This window comes from Dama dama, chromosome 3, assembly GCF_033118175.1.
Source record: "Dama dama isolate Ldn47 chromosome 3, ASM3311817v1, whole genome shotgun sequence".
In the NCBI taxonomy this organism is placed as follows: Eukaryota; Metazoa; Chordata; class Mammalia; order Artiodactyla; family Cervidae; genus Dama; species Dama dama.
Genome location: NC_083683.1, coordinates 43,166,748 through 43,183,228, shown reverse-complemented (window position 1 = coordinate 43,183,228; position 16,481 = coordinate 43,166,748). Strand labels below are relative to the sequence as shown.

At 46.2% G+C, this 16,481-nt stretch overlaps 1 protein-coding gene across 1 annotated transcript; it reads right to left on the bottom strand.

Moving 5' to 3' along the window:
• On the bottom strand, positions 1–15,611 carry AAAS (aladin WD repeat nucleoporin). The gene is made up of 16 exons (XM_061126935.1): positions 15,355–15,611; positions 14,609–14,736; positions 7,973–8,028; positions 7,571–7,662; positions 7,305–7,351; positions 6,944–7,042; positions 6,479–6,622; positions 2,238–2,358; positions 1,812–1,936; positions 1,569–1,629; positions 1,328–1,418; positions 1,028–1,121; positions 874–941; positions 644–725; positions 457–541; positions 1–330 (listed from the first exon to the last, which is right to left on the bottom strand). The coding sequence occupies exons 1-16, from the start codon at positions 15,475–15,477 to the stop codon at positions 103–105; spliced, it is 1,644 nt and encodes a 547-aa protein (XP_060982918.1). The 5' UTR covers positions 15,478–15,611; the 3' UTR covers positions 1–102.
• Positions 15,612–16,481: the final 870 nt, after the last annotated feature.

Here is a 16,481-nt window from a genome sequence, read left to right as displayed (position 1 = left end):
TAAACCCAAAGTCCATGCCTTTTTTTTCCTTCAGTGTACCCCAGTGCAAGTCACTGGAAAAGACAGTCTCATAATTAAGTGGAAAACAATAAAGGACACTTATTACTGAAAGTGGGAGTGAGGGGAGTGGGGCTGAGCAGGGGGTGGCCCTGGGAGAGGGTCCCAAGGGGCAGAGGTTGGGGATGTCTCAGTAAACAGGGGTAGATCGTGAATAGAGCCTCCACCCCCGGCTGGGGGCTCTTGGGTTCGGCCAAACACTGGGCTAAAGCGTGGAAACTGGGCATTGACAAAGTACAGAGGGATGTGGGTGATCCGGCCTGTGGACCAGCACTGCAGAGAGAGGGAAGCAAAGTCAATCAGGCTGGACCCAAAGAAGGGGTATTTATGGCAGAGCCACCCAGCAGCCATGGCTCTCAGCTCCTCCCACTCCTGCAGCCCAGCAGCTGGCCTACTCACCACGCTGAGCAGAGCTCCTTTGTTGAAGGAAGGATGGAAAGTGATGAGCTGGGCCTGAGCTCCTGGCTCCCCCTGGATAATGCCACTAGATGAAGAAGAGAAGGTGAGCAGGCAGCTGGAGGCAGGAGGCAGGTATAGTGGGACGTGGGTTTGGTATGGGAGGGCCAGTGAAGAACCCAGCACTTACCAAGGAAGTAGCTCAAACACGGGGCTGTTTCGAGTGCGAAAAAGGAGGATGACTGGTTTCCCATTCTGGACCCGAGGATTGCCTATAAGAGATGGATGAGGGATAGGAAGGATCTCTGAAGGCCGAATCCCAGGGCAGGGGCACAGCAGAACTGCTGCCAGGATGTGGATACACTTGATGAATGGGAAGATGGTGCAGCCTCAGCAGAGGCCTTGCTCTCCACCTCTCACCTTTCATGAGCACAGCCAGCCGCTCCCCGCTTGGGTCCCAGACCATGGAGTGAGCCTCTCCCCCAAGTCTGCGAGTCAGAACAGCAGGTTGAGGGGCTCTGCGTGGTCCCTCCCAGCTTTGTCTCTCCGCCCCTTCCTCACCCACCCAGCTTACCTCTCCTCGCCGTCCGGCGTCTGTACGGTGGTCTCAGACAGATCTGCCACTATTGTAGCAGACTTGGCGCCTCCAACATAGCCCTTTCCCTCACCTGTGGGTCAGAGCAGGTGCTCTTAGGTATAGGAAAGGGCCCCCTCCCCCAGCCCCATCTCCTCTCCATCACAGCATCAACGCCTCTCAAGTCTTCCGAGCTGCTTTCCTTCCCTTTTTCCTTCAGAGCAGCATACTCCACAGGGCTCTTTCCTCCCTCCGACTACCCCAGCTATTGTGCATCCGGAAGTGTTGCCCCTGACTCACCACAACGTTCTGGGAATGACAAGGAGTAAATAAGCGGTTCCCCCAACACAGTGAATAGCAGGCGGTTTCCACTGGGACTCCAGCAGCCAGTCTGGGGTCAGGGAGCAAAGGGCAGGAAAAGGGTGGTCTATGGGAATACAGGAAGGACGCACAGGAGGAAGAGAAGTGGAGGTAGGGGGACACGCCTGGGGAAGTCGAGCCAACCTCCTCCCCAGCTCCTGCACCGCACACTCCCTCCTACCTGGCATCGCCCGGAGAGGGTAGGCCACCGCTCGCAAGTCCACATCTGGGCCTCCCAGACCCTGTGCCAGAGAGAAGCGGGCCACAGCTTAGAGTTCCAGGTGTCACAGCTCGGACCTCCCTGCCTGTCAGTCCCAGGTTCGGGGGAATGGGAATGGGGACAGAAGGCTGTGCAGCTGGAAGTTCCAGGAGCCTAGTGCCTTTCTCCATGTCCTTCCTGCCCACTCCCGCTCTCCCCACTCACCGAAAGACAGCTGAAGGAGTGGTAGCCAAGACTTTGCTGCCATCTGGGGACCAGAGCAGGTTCGTAACCCCACCTCCCCGAAACCAGGGAAGGGGAACACAGGTCTCTGTTGAGACATCCCAAACCTAGGAGAGGGGGGGAGACAGTGAGACAGTATCCCCAACACCCCACAGACCCCCTTCCCTGAGGTATAAAGAACCAGAGAGGGGAGGAAGTGGGAAAGGGTTGAAACAGGAGGAAACAGTGAGCAGAATTTTACATCTGAGGAGCAGGGCCGGCGCTGCGCCTTGGATAAGTTTAAGACTAAATGGATAACTACTCTTCTCCTCCCCCAGCATACTTCCCACCACCAGGCAAAGGCAGCTCTTCCCTTGAGTCTGAGGGGTGTGGCTGAAGTGACCCCAAGAGGCGTGGGGACCAACTCACCAGGATGGCAGCGTCCACAGGGGAAGCTGAGAGCAGCCGCCCCCCACTAGGGGCCCAAGCCAAGCTGGTAACAGGTGCGTGCCCAGGGTGAGAGAGCACCTGGGCACAGCCGGAAGAGGGTCTGCAGAAGGGGAACGGTGTGGGGTCAGACGGCAAGAAGAAAGCCTTGTGGTTCTATCCCTGCCGCCTCCTGCTATAACTGCCCAATCCCTGTGGCCCCTCTGAGTTCAGCAATAAGAATCACAGAAGTTAAAGGAAAACAAGAAGGAAGCAAAGGCAGTCACTACCAGGAGGTCCAGAAAGGGTGAAAGGGAGTAAACCTGAAAGAGACAGAAACTTCATTTTACTATTATTCATTTATTTATTGGCTGTGCTGGATCCTTGTGGCTGTGTGGGTTCTTTTGTCTAGTTGCAGTACATGGGCTTCTCGTTGCAATGGCTTCTCTTGTTGCGGAGCATGGGCTCTAGGGCGCGTGGGCTCAGTAGTTGTGGTTCCTGGGCTCTAGAGCACAGGCTCAATAGTTGTGGCTCCCAAGCTTAGCTGCTCTGAAGAATGTGGGAATTTTCCTGGATCAGGTATCAAACCCGTGTCTGCTGCATTGGCAGGCAGATTCTTTACCACTGAGCCACCAGGGAAGTCCGAAAGAGACAAGAACTTGTGACAAGTAAAGCTAGCTGGTGCTGGGCTGGGGAGATGCATGCTCTGCTCTAGATGAGAACCCTCTCTCCACAGGACCATCCTGCCTGGAGGCCAGGGTAACCCATGACATCACCTCACAGTTCCAATCTCGTATCTTTCTAGAGTTACCTGCCACTCCTCAGAATTCATCCTATGCTCCCAAACCTGTTTCCTTATCACAATTACCTTCCCTCCTCGGTGCTCTGCCTCGTTTTCTGCTCAACAAAGATGGTGTGTGTGGCGACCTTCCTGACTAGGCTGGGAACTAACTGAGGACGCCAGCTGTGTCAGTCAGCTCTGAATCTCCAGAGCGACAAACTTGGCCCAAAAAGTGCAGGCTACTCTGTCCCTTTTCCTCCCACCTATATACCCACCTTTAGCTCTAATGAGGTCTTAGGTCACCAGTCTACAAGTTACTCCCTTAATTTTACAATACATCAGTTTACAGAGATCCATCTCATTCTTTTCAGTGGCCTCACTGTATTCCACTGAATAGATGAACTATAATTTATTCAGTCGTGCCTCCACAGACATTTCAGTTGTTGGTGATTTTTTTTATCACAAGTACTACTGCAAAAGTATTCTTTATATCTTTATGTACTCATGTCATTATTTGTGTAGAACACAGTATTAAAATGGAATTGTGGGTAAAAAAGACTTGCACCTTTCAAAAGATAAATATGCCAACAAATTATTTTCTGAAAAGTTTGTGGGGCTTCCCTGGTGACCCAGTTAAGAATCTGCCTCACAATGCAGGGGACACCAGTTCGATCCCTCGTCCGTGAAGATTCCACAGGCCAGTGCACCATAACTACTGGGCCAGAGCTCTAGACCCCGGGAGCCGAAATGACTGAGCCTATGTGCCGCAACTACTGAAGCCTATGCTCCCTAGAGGCTGTGCTCCTCAATAAGAGAAGCCACTGCAACGAGAAGCCCGCACACTGCAACTAGAGAAAGCCCACACACAGCAACAAAGACCAAGTGCAGCCAACATAAATAAAATAATTTTTAAAAAAGAAAAGTTTGTACCACACTATGCCATTTTTCCTACTCTTGCTAATAATGGATGTTATCAAACATCTCAATTTTAATAATACTGTCATTCTGAACGGGCAAAAAAAAAATCCTATGTATTTTTCTAGTCCTTTAAATTATGTATTTTTATACTTAGTTTTTTTATCAGCTTAGAATTTATTTGTATATAAAATGTGAAGCAAGGCCAAACTATAATTTCCTAAATGGATAGCCAATTATGTCAAAACCACAAAAAAAAAAAGAAATAATAACTTGTCTATTGCAATGCAAGCCAAATTCATCATATATTAAATTTCCATAAATTCCTAGATCTGTTCCTGAATGTTGTGATACATTGATCTGTTTGTCTGATCTTATGACAATAACTTTGTATTACTGTAACTTCATAAAACATTTCAATACCTAGAGGCAAGTCTCCTCTCAATGTGCTTCCTTTTCAAACTTCTCGTGGCTACCCTTCCACATTTATTCTTTCATAAACACTCTAAATACGACTTTGTCCAGTTCACAAAAACAAACAATTCAGTAGAATGCTAATCGGAAATACACTTAACTTGACATCTTTATGATTAAATTTTCCTATCAATGAATACAGCATGTCCCGCCATTAATTAAGCTTTTGTTTAATATTCTTGTTTAATATTGACTTCCCTGGGGAAAAAAAAAAAAAAAAATAGTGACCTCCCTGGTGGCTCAGACAGTAAAGCGTCCGCCTACAATGTGGGAGACCCGGGTTCAATTCCTGGGTCAGGAAGATCTCCTGGAGAAGGAAATGGCAATCCACTCCAGTATTCTTGCCTGGAAAATCCCATGGACGGAGGAGCCTGGTAGGCTACAGTCCATGGGGTCCCAAAGAGTTGGAAACGACTGAGCGACTTCACTTTCTTATTGGTACAAAGGAAAGCTATGACCTTTTCAGTTTCCTGGATCCAATTACCGTACTACTTATATTTCTTACCAGATTAAACAGGTTTCTTTTAGTTGAATCTCTTGTTTTATCTAGGTGTAAAATAATATCTCCAAATAAAAATTAATTTTATCTTCTTTCTCAAGACTTTACCAAAATCCTTTTGTCTTACTGCACTCACAAGAACATCCAAAACTACTGTTGATTAACAAGGTGGTAAAGATACCTCTGTCTTTATCTTGACATTACTGGAAAAACTTTTAGTATTTCCTATTTCACAGTTTAATATGGCAGCCACTGATATTGAGTACACATTCTTTATGTTAGGTCATCTCTTTGTATTCCTATTTACTTTATGCATTTAACAGGATGTCTGCTTATTCAAGGGCATTTATTGATACAAACATTTTTCTCCCTTAATTTGCCAATGTAATAAATCATTTTAATATATGTCCTAATGGTAAATAGTTTCTAATTTCTGGAAAATTCCACTAGGTTAAAATTTTTTTTTTAAAAATATGCTTTTGGATTCTATTTGGTAGTCTTTTATTTAGGATTTTAAAATCAGTACTCAAATATTTTCTTATACTACCTATTGTCAGGTTTCAGATTTAGGGTCACATTAACTTTATAAAAAACAAATCAGGGTGGGACAGAAAGAGGATATTAATGGAAAACTGGTGAAATGTGAACAAAGTCTAGAGTTTAGTTAATAATGTTAAAAAATAACAACGTTCAAATGTCAGTTTCTTAGTTTTGACCGATGTGACATGGTAGTATCAGATGTTAACAATGGGGGAAATGGTGTGAAGGTATAGCCAAACCCTCTGTACTATCTTTGCAGCTTTTCCAAAAATCTACACTTATGTCCATATAAAGTTTATTAAAAGGAAGAAACAAATCAGGAGGCCTTCCAAATTTTTCTATGATGATCTGGATTAGTTCCAATAACATGGAGATTATCTTTTCTCTGACAATTAGACAAACTACCATAAAATCATCAGTCTGGCATCTTTTTTAGTGGTACAACTCATCCATTTTGGTAACACATATTTGGTAGAAAATCAAACATTTCCTTAGATTTTCAAATGTGCTGGTCTAAATGTATAAAATATTCTCTAATAATTCTTCTATTTTCTTCCATATTCATGGTTCTCTCTCTTGTCCCATTCTGAAAATAGTATACTTTGGTTTTCTCTTTTGCCTTAATAAAGTGAGCCAAAATCTTTATTCAAAATTTAAAGAACCAGTTTCTGGTTTTATATTTAGTTAGTTCTTGTGAGGATTCTTTTTCCATTTTCACTGGTTTCAGCTCAAATCCATATTAATCCCATATCTACATTAATTGCCTTTCTCCCTTCTGTTAAACTTGAATCTGGCAGTCCTCTCAAAAAGACTGTTTTTCCACTTCATGATCCACAGGTGCACACTCCCCACAAGCCCAGAAGCCCCTAGTTCTGTCCCTTTCTCTAGATTATTGCTTCGCAGAACCTCCACCCTGGTCTCAGGTCTGCTTCTCCCGTAGCCATGGGAAGCGCTGTGAGGACGAAGAACTTTTCCTCCCAGACCGCCTCACCAACTCACAGTCTTGGGCCAAGGTAAGAGACTGCTGGGACTCACCGGGTAGACAAGGACGTGGGATCCAGAGTCCAGATGAGAATGCAGCTCTGGCAGGCCACAGCCAAGACAGAGGCACTGAGGGGCTTCCAGGCCAGGGCCGCCACATTGCGCTGCAGCCGGTGCTTCAGGGAGGGGACTATAGTGCTGGGGTGAAATGGGAGGGGACAGAGTCAAAGCAGGGACACTGAGGTACAGGGGACCTGAGTGTAACTGAGGACAGACATCCAGAGAAGAAAGCAGATCATCCAGGGCCTGGGGGTACGGTGGGACAGAGGATAGGATAAAGGCTGGGTTTGGAAAGAGGATGCATCCAGTTGTGGGGCCTCCCTGACCCCAGTTCTGAAAAGAGCCATCGGACCAGGCTCAGGAACTGCAGGACTCCCTGGGCACGGGAGTTGGAGAAGGAAGTGGGGACTGAGAGACGGAGACTGAGGAGGCAGAGCCCACCCAGGGTGCCATGCGCACCTGTTGGCATTATACACGCGGACTGAGTCATCCAGCAGGGCCACGGCGAACTTGTTGGTGTGGGGGTGCCATGCAAAGACCCGCAAGCAGCAGCTGGACCTGGGGCAGGAGTGACAGTGAAGAGTCCGAACTGCACCTCACCACACCTGGGCCCAGAGCTCAGGCTGCCTTCCACATGAGACTGTTACATTTTTTGCTGTTTCTTTTTTGTTTATTTCTTTCTTTATTGGAAGGTAGGAGTGAGAACATGGGGAACAGTCAGGGAAGGGGTGGGAGGAGTCTCTGCCTTGTTTTCCCTCTCCCCAAAAGAAGTCTCAAGGTTCAGGACTTCCAACAAAAGCCCCAGAGCTGGTACACTCACCAGTTTGTGACTTGAGCAAATTCAGCAATCAGATCTTCGCTCCTAAGCTGTAATAACAAAGCAGACAGAGGATGCACTGGGACAAAGGGCACTCATCCCCTCAAAGCTCCCACAGGGAACTGGACCATTCCCACCCTCTGCCTTCCCATCACAGCCTGACCCTAAGGCACAGTAAATGGTAGGAGTTAAAAAAAAAAAGAAAGAAAGAAAATGGTAGGAGTGGAGGAGCAGCAGCAGGGAAGGCCAGCGGCAGAAGCCAAACTTACAGACAGATGGGGAAACAGGGACCCGTGGAGGGAGGAGGCCCATCGACAGAGTGCCAGGGCCCAGCTGGATGCCGTCTTCACCCACTCAAACACTGTGGGGTTGAGGAAGCAGCTGTGATTAAACCGTTCACAGGGCTCTCACTGGGCACCCGCCTAGGTGAGGGCTGAGCAAAGGGAAGCACTCTCCAGGCCCTTCCACCCAACAAGTGATCTGGACACCCACTCTGAGGATGAGGGGTAGGTAGAGGTGACAGGAGATAGCACCAGTGGAGACAACTGGGCCAGGAATACAGGGCTAAAGGGAAAGGCGCTGGGCCAACAGGTATTGGGATGAATTATGGGGAATACGGAGGGGAGATGGCAACCACAAAACTAGAGAAGGCTGGAGGTAAACACACTTACCCTCCTCCTCTGAATTTGCAATTTCATTCAGCACCCCAAAAAGGCCTACATCACGCCTGAAGAGGAGAGGGAACTGTGAGTTAGACAGCTTTGATCCCTTCACTCTCCCCTCTAAGTTCCTCCATTCATTCATTCATTCATTCAACACATACTCAGAATAAGATCAGGGACTTCCCTGGTGGCGCAGTGGCTAAGACTTCACACTCCCAATGCAGGGGGCCCAGGTTTGATCCCTGGTCAGGGAACTAGATCCCACTTGTCGCAACTATAAGATCCTGCATACTGCAACGAAAACCTGCTGCAGCAGAGTAAGTAATACATAAATAAATATTTAAAAAATAAATAAGAGCACTTCCATTTAATGAGTGGCAACTATATGTCAAACACTTTCCCTTGTCCTTTCATTCTATCCATTTCCTCAATGAGACAACTAAGGCTCAGAGGTCTGTCAGGGCTTTGTGTGCAGATCAAGGAGTCAGGACTTGCCCAAAGACAATGAATGGAAAGTCAATGAAGGAGTTTCAGTTAAGGAATAAACTAATCACACTGGCATTTTAGAAAGATCAGTCTGGCTGCAGATTAGAGGGAGACAAGAATGGAGAGAAAGAAATAGGTTAAGAAGCTACTTCAGGAATCTAGAAGAAAGGTCAAAGTGGCCTGAACTGAAGAAGGAATTCATAGGGCCTGGACTCCATCTCAGGCCTGTCCGTGCTGGTCGTGCTCAGCCATCTCTCCAGTGGACTCTGAACTCTCTGCTTAGTGCCTGTGGGAACGACAATGGAAGGATAAGACCCCCTCCGGACAGGGGAACCTTGAAGATCATATCCAGGTTACTCATCACCTAAGAGAAAACAGACACTAATCACCCCTGCCTCCGGACAGTATCTATCAGAATGTAAGCACAGGCTTATCAGTTATTAACTGGTTGGAATGTAACCGCGGGCTTATTATTAACTGTTTGAACACATAACACGTGAATGATGGCGTTACTGTGATTGTATTTACCCTCCCTTTGTAAGCATCAAGGGATTGGGGTGGTGGGTTTGGACACGTATACATGGTGTATAAAAGATTTTCACAAATGCTGGTCAGGGTCCTTGGCTAAGAGGAGACTCTGCCTTGGGCCCACCGGTGTAATAAACTGCACTCCACTATCTGTATTGTCCCTCCGAGTGAGTTTGTTTCCCAGAAAGCGTGGCTATAACAGAACCACTGGGGGTTGAGAAAAGAGGACAGGTCTGAGAGCTTGAGGAAGTAGAACGGACAGGATTGGAGGACTAATTCAACATTAGTAAGGTAAAGAGGAATATCAAGGGAAACACCTAGATGATAATTATAGCATCCAACACTGATTACACTATGCCAGGCCTGGGCTACAGCTTCACACTCAACATCTAACTTAGCTATTATCAAAACCCTACACAACAGGGGTAGTCATCATCTGCATGTTTAGATGAGAGAACAGGGAGTATGAAAGGTTGATTATCAAAGGAGAACTAGGTAGAAAAAGCAGAGTCAGGATTCAATCTGTCTGTCTGTCCCAAAGCCTACATTCAAGCCACTTATTCTTATATGACTAGGAAGGGCATTCCTTGAGATGAAAAACACAACAAAGACACTGGCATAGAGAGGAAAACAAAGAGGTTGATTTTGAACGTGCTGAGTTTGTGAAGCCTGTAGAATATCTGACTGAGGGTGTTGAACAGACAAGTGAACACCAAGGTGGGTGCAAGTCCAGTTCAGGACATCAATATTTAAAAGACAACAGAGGGTTTCCCTGCTGTCAAAGCGAAAACAACGCCCAGTTGTGAATGTGACTGGTGATGAAAGTAAAGTCCGATGCTGTAAAGAACAATATTGCATTGTCCAGAACCTGGAACCTGGAATGTTAAGTCGATGAATCAAGGTAAACTGGAAGTGGTCAAACAGGAGATGGCAAAAGTGAACATTGACATTTTAGGAATCAGTGAACTAAAATGGAATGGGCGAATCTAATTCAGATGACCATTATATCTGCTACTGTGGGCAAGAATCCCTTAGAAGAAATGGAGTAGCCCTCATAGTCAACAAAAGAATCCAAAATGCAGTACTTGGGTGCAGTCTCAAAAATGACAGAATGATCTCCATTCGTTTACAAGGCAAACCATTCAATATCACAAATACAAGTCTATGCCCCAACAAGTAATACTGAAGAAGCTGAAGTTGAACAGTTCTATGAAGACCTACAAGACCTTCTAGAACTAACACCCAAAAAAGATGTCCTTTTCATCAAAGGGGACTGGAATGCAAAGTAGGAAGTCAAATGATACCTGGAATAACAGGCAAACTTGGCCTTGGAGTACAAAATGAAGCAGGGCAAAGGCTAACAGAGTTTTGCCAAGAGAACACACTGCTCATAGCAAACACCCTCTTCCAACAACACAAGAGAAGACTACACATGTACATCACAAGATGGTCAATACTGAAATCAGACTGATTATATTCTTTGCAGCCAAAGATGGAGAGGCTCTATACAGTCAGCAAAAACACGACCGGGAGCTGACTGTGGCTCAGATCATGAACTCCTTATTGCAAAATTCAGACTTAAATTGAAGAAAGTAGAGAAAACCACTAGACCATTCAGGTATGACCTAAATCAAATCCCTTACGATTATACAGTGGAAGTGACAAATAGATTCAAGGGATTAGATCTGATAGACAGAGTGCCTGAAGAACTATGGACGGAGGTTTGTGACATTATACAGGAGGCAGTGGTCAAGACCATCCCCAAAAAAAAGAAATGCAAAAAGGCAAAATGATTGTCTGAGGAGGCTTTACAAATAGCTGAGAAAAGAAGAGAAATGAAAGGTAAGGGAGAAGGGGAAAGATATACCAATTTGAATGCAGAGTTCCAAAGAACAGCAAGGACAGATAAGAAAGCCTTCCTCAGTGATCAATGCAAAGAAATAGAGGAAAACAATAGAATGGGAAAGACTAGAAATCTCTTCTTCAAGAAAATTAGAGATACCAAGGGAACAATTCATGCAAAGATTGGGGACAATAAAGGACAGAAATGGTATGGACCTAACAGAAGCAGAAGATATCAAGAAGAGGTGGCAAGAATACACAGAACTATACAAAAAAGATCTTCATGACCCAAATAACTACGATGGTGTGATCACTCACCTAGAGTCAGACATCCTGGAATGTGAAGTCAAGAGGGCCTTAGGAAGCATCACTACAAACAAAGCTAGTGGAAGTGATGAAATTCCAGCTGCTGCTGCTGCTAAGTCATGTCAGTCGTGTCCGACTCTGTGCGACCCCATAGACGGCAGCCCACCAGGCTCCCGTCCCTGGGATTCTCCAGGCAAGAACACTGGAGTGGGTTGCCATTTCCTTCTCCAGTGCGTGAAAGTGAAGTCGCTCAGTAGTGCACGACTCTGAGCGACCCCATGGACTGTAGCATACCAGGCTCCTCCTTCCATGGGATTTCCCAGGCAAGAGTACTGGAGTGGGCTGCCATTGCCTTCTCCAGAAATTCCAGCTAAGCTATTTCAAATCCTAAAAGATGATGCTGTGAAAGTGTTGCACTCAATATGCCAGCAAATTTGGAAAATTCAGCAGTGGCCACAGGACTAGAAAAGGTCAGTTTTCATTCCAATCCCAAGAAAAGCAATGAAAAAGAATGTTCAAACTACCGCACAATCACACTCATCTCACATCCTAGCAAAGTAATGCTCAAAATTCTCCAAGTCAGGCTTCAACAGTACGTGAACTGTGAACTTCCAGATGTTCAAGCTGGATTTAGAAAAGGCAGAGGAAACCAGAGATCAAATTGGCAACATCTGTTGGATTATAGAAAAAGCAAGAGTTCCAGAAAAACATCTACTTCTGCTTTATTGACTATGCCAAAGCCTTTGACTTAGTGGATCACAAAAAGCTGGAAAATTCTTCAAAAGATGGGAATACCAGACCACCTTACCTGCCTCCTGAGAAATCTGTATGCAGGTCAAGAAGCAACAGTTAGAACTGGACATGGAACAACAGACTGGTTCCATATTGGGAAAGGAGTATGATAAGGATGTATACTGTCACCCTGTTTATTTAACTTATATGCAGAATATATCATGCAAAATCCAGGGCTGGATGAAGCACAAGCTGGAATCAAGATTGCCAGGAAAAATATTAATAACCTCAGATATGCAGATGACACCACCCTTATGGCAGAAAGAGAAAAATTAAAGAGCCTCTTGATGAAAGTGAAAGAGAAGAGTGAAAAAGCTGGCTTAAAACTCAACATTCAAAAAACTAAGATCATGGCATCCGGTCCCATCACTTTATGGCAAATAGATGGGGAAACAATGGAAATAGTGACAGACTTTATTTCTTTGGGGTCCAAAATCACTGCAGGTGGTGACTGCAGCCATGAAATTAAAAGACACTTGCTCCTTGGAAGAAAAGCTATGACAAACTTAGACAGCTTATAAAAAAAGAGACATTACTTTGCCCACAAAGGTCTGTCTAGTCAAACCTATGGTTTTTCCAGTAGTCATGTATGGATGTGAGAGTTGGATCATAAAGAAGACTAAGTGCTGAAGAACTGATGCTTTTGAACTGTGGTGTTGGAGAAGACTCCTGAGAGTCCCCTGGACTGCAAGGAGATTCATCCAGTCTATCCTGAAGAAAATCAGTCCTGAATATTCATTGGAAGGACTGATGCTGAAGCTGAAACTCCAATACTTTGGCCACCTGATGTGAAGAACTGAGTCATTGGAAAAGACCCTGATGCTGGAAAAGACTGAAGGCAGGAGGAGAAGGGGACGACAGAGGATGAGATGGTTGGATGGCAACACCAACTCGATGGCCTTGGTTTGAGCACGCTCTGGGAGTTGGTGATGGACAGGGAAGCCTGGCATGCTGCAGTCCATAGGTCACAAAGTGTTGGACACTACTGAGTGACTGAACTGAGGGGGCTTCCCTCCTGGTCTAGAGGTTAAGAATCCACATGCCAATGTGGGGGCACAGGTCTGACCCCTGCACTGGGAAGATCCCACATGCCACAGAGTAACTAAGCCTGTGCACCACAACTACTGAAGTCCGAATGCCTAGGGCCAATGCTCTGTGAAAAGAGAAACCACTGCAATGAGAAGCCCTAGCACCCCACAACAAAGAGTAATCCCTGCTTGCCACAACTAGAGATAGCTCCCACACAGCTGCTGAAGACTCAGCGCAGCCAAAAATAAAATAAATAAACAGAACTTAAAAAAAAAAAAACAGCTATTCATATAAAAGACAGCAGGAAGCAACTTCCCCGGTGATGCAGTGGCTAAGACCCCATACTCCCAATTCAGGAGGCCGGAGTTCAATCCCTGGTCAGGGAACTAGATCCGGCAGCGCAACTAAAAGATCTCGAATGCCACAATGAAGATGTAAGATCCTGCACAACTAGAACCCAAAGCAGTCAAAAAAAAAAAAAAAAAAAGAAAGACAGCAGGAAGGGAAGTAGCAGCTCAACAGAGGCAGAAACCGAGAAAGAATCCAGGACTGAATGGGTTTTCAGACCATGACCTGATGTTAAGCTTCACTCAAGGAGACATGCAAATGAAACTGTTATGCAAAATCAAATATCAAAGTTTGATAGCACAAGTGTTAGAAAACAGGCACTCTCATACACCTTTTTTGGCTTTGTTTCATTTTTAGGTTTTTATTGGAGCATAGTTATCTCACTGCTGGTGGGTCTATAAATATGTACAACTTAGAGGATTATATGGCAACAGCTCATGAAATTACAAATGAAAAAAAAGAAAAGAAATTACAAATGAACACACCCTTTGAACCCCTACTTAAAACAATGCTGCTGCTGCTAAGTCGCTTCAGTCGTGTCCGACTCTGTGCGACCCCACAGAGGACGGCCCACCAGGCTCCCCTGTCCCTGGGATTCTCCAGGCAAGAACACTGGAGTGGGTTGCCATTTCCTTCTCCAATGTATGAAAGTAAAAGTGAAGTTGCTCAGTCATGTCCGACTCTTAGCAACCCCATGGACTGTAACCTACCAGGCTCCTCTGTCCATGGGATTTTCCAGGTAAGAGTACTGCAGTGGGTTGCCATTGCCTTCTCCAACACAATGATGAGGATAATACTAATAATGGCTAACTCTTAAAGGGATTAATATGTGTTTTACTTATTTAATCATCACGAGAACCTTGTAAGACAAGTTTCATTTTACAGATGAAGAAATTGAGGGACAGAGTGATTAAGTAACTTGCTCAAGGTCACACAGCTAAAAAGCGGCACAGCCAGGAACTGAATCCAGGTTTCACTCCTACACGTGTAAAATCTATGACCCATGTATGAGATTATTCACTGCAACCTTATACCTATCCTTTCTGAGCTTCAGGTGAAGGCTCAGAAAGTGATAATGACATGAGGGAGCAAGTTTACATAATTAAACCAGAAAGGAAAGCAAGTCACTGGAGATGAAACGAACTACCGTTGCACAGCCTTAAGTTCCACAGAAAGGACTGATAATTTGATGTGTTGAATGACAGACAGCTCTGAGCTATAGAGAGCCAGGAAGCCCAGGGCAGAGAGGTGGTGACCTCACTGCCTCCAGGATTTGCAGACCACTGGCCCAGGAGACCCTTTGCCAAGTCTCACCAAATGTTGATGCATCTCTTCCACACTTGCTCCCGGTGGTGGATGAAGGCAGTTCTTGTGCCATGGTCCAGTCTTCCAGGGGTCTTCAAGGGATCCTTAGTCAGGTTTAGGACAGGAAGATTGATCCACTATAGCCAGAAATGAGAGGTATGACAGTGAGTGAGTTCTACTTCCCAGATCTCTACTGAACCCCCGTTTCCCATTTCCACAAAAGAAACCCTTGTGGAACTGGGTAAACAAGTCTTATCTCCCTTATCGGTAAAACCAGAATAATATTTCATAGGTATGCTGTGATTATTAAATCACATTATTAAAATATTTGTGCAGAACACCTGACTCAGAGCCTCTTTCTTCCACGCAAACGCTCAATAAACGTCTATTTCTCTTCCTTTTCCTTGCCAGCAAAACCTCGGGGGAAAAAACTCCCCAGGTTGGGCCTTCCCAGTTGTCCCAGATACTGTCTCCAACTTTTCATAAGTCCTCCTGCACAGTGACATCCCCTAGATTCGCCCTCACTCTCTCCATGCCCGCTAGGCCCGCCCCACAGCTTCTCAGCATCCCTCATCCTCCAATCCCAGATCTAAAAGACATTCCATCTCTTCTATTCGTCTCCACCCTGGGAGAGGTTGTTTCCAATCCTCCAGTCTGGGGACCGCAACGCGCCCCCTCCCTTCACGCTGCCTCTGCTCCCACAAACCCTCCGACACCCCACGCCTAAAGGTCCCCTCCCTCCTCGCCCCGACCACCTGGCCCCGGAAGTCGGGAGGCGGACTCTCACAGCTACTGCCTGTCACCAGTTCGTTATTGTGCTCGTATAGGGTGATTTGTCCCCTAGGCGGCGGAGGAGGGAACAACCCCAGGGAGCACATCTTGCCGGTCCCGAGGACGTCCGGAATCGGCAAACTCCCAAAGCCCCGCTCCTCCGACTCTTAGTTCCCGGGCTAGATTCGGATGCGTACGGGTAGCCGCTTGGGACAAACGGCAATGCAAAGCTCAAAGAAAGTAAACGGAAGAGCACTGGAGAAGAAGGACGCATGCGCAGTTCTGGGATAGACTTCCGGCGTCTTGGCGCGCCGCCTAGCGGCGGGAGAGGGAGCGGCGCCGACACGTCCGCAGGGCTGACCGCTAGTTAAAAGTTGGAGCGGTTTTTTTTGTTTTGTTTTGTTTCCTGTGAGACTGCTGTTTTCCCAGTTCCGAATTCCCCAGCATAGTCTCCCACTCACTCTCAGCACTCGAAAAGCCCAAAATAAGCCACGTTCAGGGAAGTACCTAATTAAACCCTTACAGAACAGAACTGTGAATCGCCCAGAGGAAAATACCGACTCTTATCACGGGCAGCTGGCTGGAAAGTTGAGGGACGCTCACCCGGAGGAGGAAAGTCAGGCGGGAGATCTTGGGAGGGAGAGTACTGCGCCCGCCAGAACTTAAAGGCCACAGGGTTAGGCTTCCTGGAAGGAAAAGTGGGAACAGTTGGGAAACTAGTATTTCCTGAGTACTTATGGTAAGTGCTTGACTAATCTTGACAACTCCATGAGATGGGTACTGTTATACTACCAAAAGGAAAGTGAGGCACCAGGGAGATTGGACCTTAAAAGTATCAAAACCGGGAATTCTGACTTCAGAATAAAAGTGAGATGGAGAGGAGAGGGGCAAAAATAGGTGAAGGGGATTAAGAGGTACAAACTACAAAGTAAAAAATAAATTACGCGGATGTAATGTCAACACAGGGCTTCGCAGGTGAAGAATCCGACTGCCAAGCAGGAGAGGCAAGAACCTGTGGTTCAGTCCTTGGTCAGGGAAGATCCTCTTGAGAGGGAAATGGCAACCCACTCCAGTATTCTTGCCTTGAAAATTCCATGGACAGAGGATCCTG

Coding starts and splice junctions, on each gene's coding strand:
- AAAS (XM_061126935.1), bottom strand. CDS start 15,477: ATGTGCTCCCTGGGGTTGTTCCCTCCTCCGCCGCCTAGGGGACAAATC. Junction 7,043..7,304: donor TTTGCTCAAGTCACAAACTG/GTGAGTGTACCA, acceptor CTCCTGCCCCAG/GTCCAGCTGCTGCTTGCGGG. Junction 2,359..6,478: donor CCCACGTCCTTGTCTACCCG/GTGAGTCCCAGC, acceptor CCCCTTCTGCAG/ACCCTCTTCCGGCTGTGCCC.